Source organism: Mesitornis unicolor, unplaced genomic scaffold, assembly GCF_000695765.1.
Source record: "Mesitornis unicolor isolate BGI_N332 unplaced genomic scaffold, ASM69576v1 scaffold21147, whole genome shotgun sequence".
Classification (NCBI taxonomy): domain Eukaryota; kingdom Metazoa; phylum Chordata; class Aves; order Mesitornithiformes; family Mesitornithidae; genus Mesitornis; species Mesitornis unicolor.
Window position 1 is genome coordinate 29,173 of NW_010196230.1, and position 2,446 is coordinate 31,618.

General features: G+C 61.5%; 1 protein-coding gene across 1 annotated transcript in view; it reads left to right on the plus strand.

Moving 5' to 3' along the window:
* Positions 1–1,720, plus strand: part of LOC104543732 (rho-related GTP-binding protein RhoF-like) — a 1,846-nt gene extending 126 nt beyond the window's left edge. Inside the window, exons 2-6 of the mRNA XM_010188407.1 lie at positions 5–79; positions 705–792; positions 1,086–1,195; positions 1,321–1,455; positions 1,553–1,720. Of these exons, the coding sequence (XP_010186709.1) occupies positions 5–79; positions 705–792; positions 1,086–1,195; positions 1,321–1,455; positions 1,553–1,720 (576 nt within the window). The remainder of the gene's footprint in view (positions 1–4; positions 80–704; positions 793–1,085; positions 1,196–1,320; positions 1,456–1,552) is intronic.
* Positions 1,721–2,446: the final 726 nt, after the last annotated feature.

Below are 2,446 nucleotides of genomic sequence, written 5' to 3' on the forward strand. Positions count from 1 at the left end.
CAAGGCTGTCATCGTGGGGGATGGGGGCTGCGGGAAGACGTCGCTGCTGGTGGCCTTCGCAAGGGGGGACTTCCCCAAGGTACCAATGTCCCTGCCCTCTGGGACCACAGCCCCGGAGGGACTCAGTGGCGGGTGGGGTCCCCTGTGGCTGAGGGAGGCTTCCGGGAGCGGTGGCACGAGGGAAGGGCAGGGGACATGGGACAGGACGGGCAGGGGACACGGGAGGGGACGGGCACAGCGGTGGCAGCAGGGATGTTTGCGGCAGGGAAGGGCGGCCCAGCTTGGGGCTGGTGGAGGTCCTCCTCAGCAGGCAGATGAGCACCTCTGCCTCATCTGGGGGGACATGGGACAGGGAGCAAGGTCTGTTCCACAGCTAGGGCATGTAAGAGAACCTGAGGGGTGTTTTGGGACAGAGGGAGCCCACAGATAATCCGGCACCTCTGTCCCAGCCCCTCCCTCGGGCCCTCTGGGTCATCCTGCTGAGGCTCAGTGCTGCCCTGGGCGGGGGGGGGGACCCGGGTGGCCCCCATCTGCCCCCGGAAGGCACCACCATCTCCTGCCTCTGTTTTTGTCTTCTGAACCCCAGTACCTCCCTGTGCCCTGTCCTGTGCACACCTCCCCATGGGAGTCCCCTCCACTGCTGCCCTTCACTGCTGACTGTGGGTAGGTGGGACCTGTGTCACATTCCCCATGTCCCATGCCAGGTCTACGTCCCTACTGTGTTTGAGAAGTACACGGCCTCGCTCCAGGTTGGTGGCAAGCCCATGAAGATCCACCTCTGGGACACAGCAGGTAGGACAGGAGGGGATGGGGCAGGCAGTCGTGTAGCCCCCCATAGCCCATGGGTTTGGGGGTGTCTCACACCTATGGATAATGCTTTGGAGAGGTGTCCCCATGCACTGGGTGTGGGAGGTGGGAGGTTAACTCACAGCCAGACCCCAAGAATGTCACTCCCAGCAGTGCTGCTTTTCTGTCCCCAGAGCCCCATGGTGTCCCCAGGCTGGAGGGGCAGCCATGGTCCCAGGCTGAGGGGGCCCAGCCCAGTAGGGAACTGGTATGTAATGGTGTGCTTCTCCACCTGACAGGACAAGAAGACTACGACAGGCTTCGCCCACTGTCCTACTCTGACGCCAACGTTGTCCTCATTTGCTTTGACATCACCAACCCCAGCAGCTACGACAACATCCTAACGAAGGTAACCGAGCGCTCAGGGAAGATGTCCCCTCCTGTGTGTCCTCCCTGTAGGAGGTGGCATGGAGCTGGAGCTGCTGCCCATCCCATGTCCCCATCCTCTGGGTGACATGTGTGTGTCCCCGGCAGTGGTACCCAGAGGTGAACCACTTCTGCAAGGGTGTCCCAGTGCTGCTGGTGGGCTGCAAGACTGACCTGCGGCAGGACCAGGAGGTGCTGAGCAAGCTGAAGGAGGGACGCCTGGAGCCCATCTCCTACCAGCAGGCAAGTGCCACCTCCTGACAGGTCAGGGATGTCCCCAGCGCAGGGTGGTGAGGGAGCTGGGGCCCTCAGGGGAGTCTGACCCCATGGCTCCCCACAGGGAGAGGCCATGGCCCGGCAGATCCATGCGGTGTCCTACTTTGAGTGCTCGGCCAAGTATCAGAAGAATCTGGTGGACATCTTCACAAAGGCCTGCAGTGCCGCCCTCAGCGCCACCCAACGGAGACAGCGCAGGAGGAGATCCAGGAGGGGCTGTGTGCTCTGCTGAGCCCCCCACCTCGCCAGAGCCCTGGGACTTGCTCCTGGCCCCCCAGCTCAAGACAGTGCCACGGCTCCCGGCCACGACTGGACCCCCTCTGCCACCACTGTCACGCTCCTGTTCCCCTCCTCTTCAAGCCCTCCAAGTCACGATGGGGTGCCAGCAGGAAGACACTGTCCTACCAGGGACCCCCATCCAAGCATCCACTGCCAGTCCATCTGCACCGAGCCCTGTGGGCAGATGGGGGCAGAAAACTGATTTTTCTGGGGGTTGAGTCCCCATCCCACTGGCAGGCCAGTGCGACATGGGGACACCGGGCAATTCCTGTTCAGTTCTGCCATTAAAGCTTAACACTCATCAGCACTGCACAGTCCCTGCAGGCAGGGGGGTACCAGGATCCTACCAGGGTTCCCCTGCGGCCAGGGATGAGCCCTCTCCTGCTCTTTGGTACCTGTATACAGCGCATATGCAAATATACAGGTGTGTCTGTGTGCTGCATGTGTATAGGTGTGTCTGTGTGCTGCATGTGTATAGGTGTGCATGCATGTGCTGCACACATATAGGTGTGTATGTGTGCAGGGGTTGCGCACACGCACCTTTGCCGCTGTTTACACGCCTGCACATATGTATACGCACACGCACGCTTCTCCAAGTGGGTGTCAGCGTGTGCGCACACCCCTGTACGCGTACAGCTGTGCCTATGCCATATATACGTGCGCTTACGCGCTCGTGTCC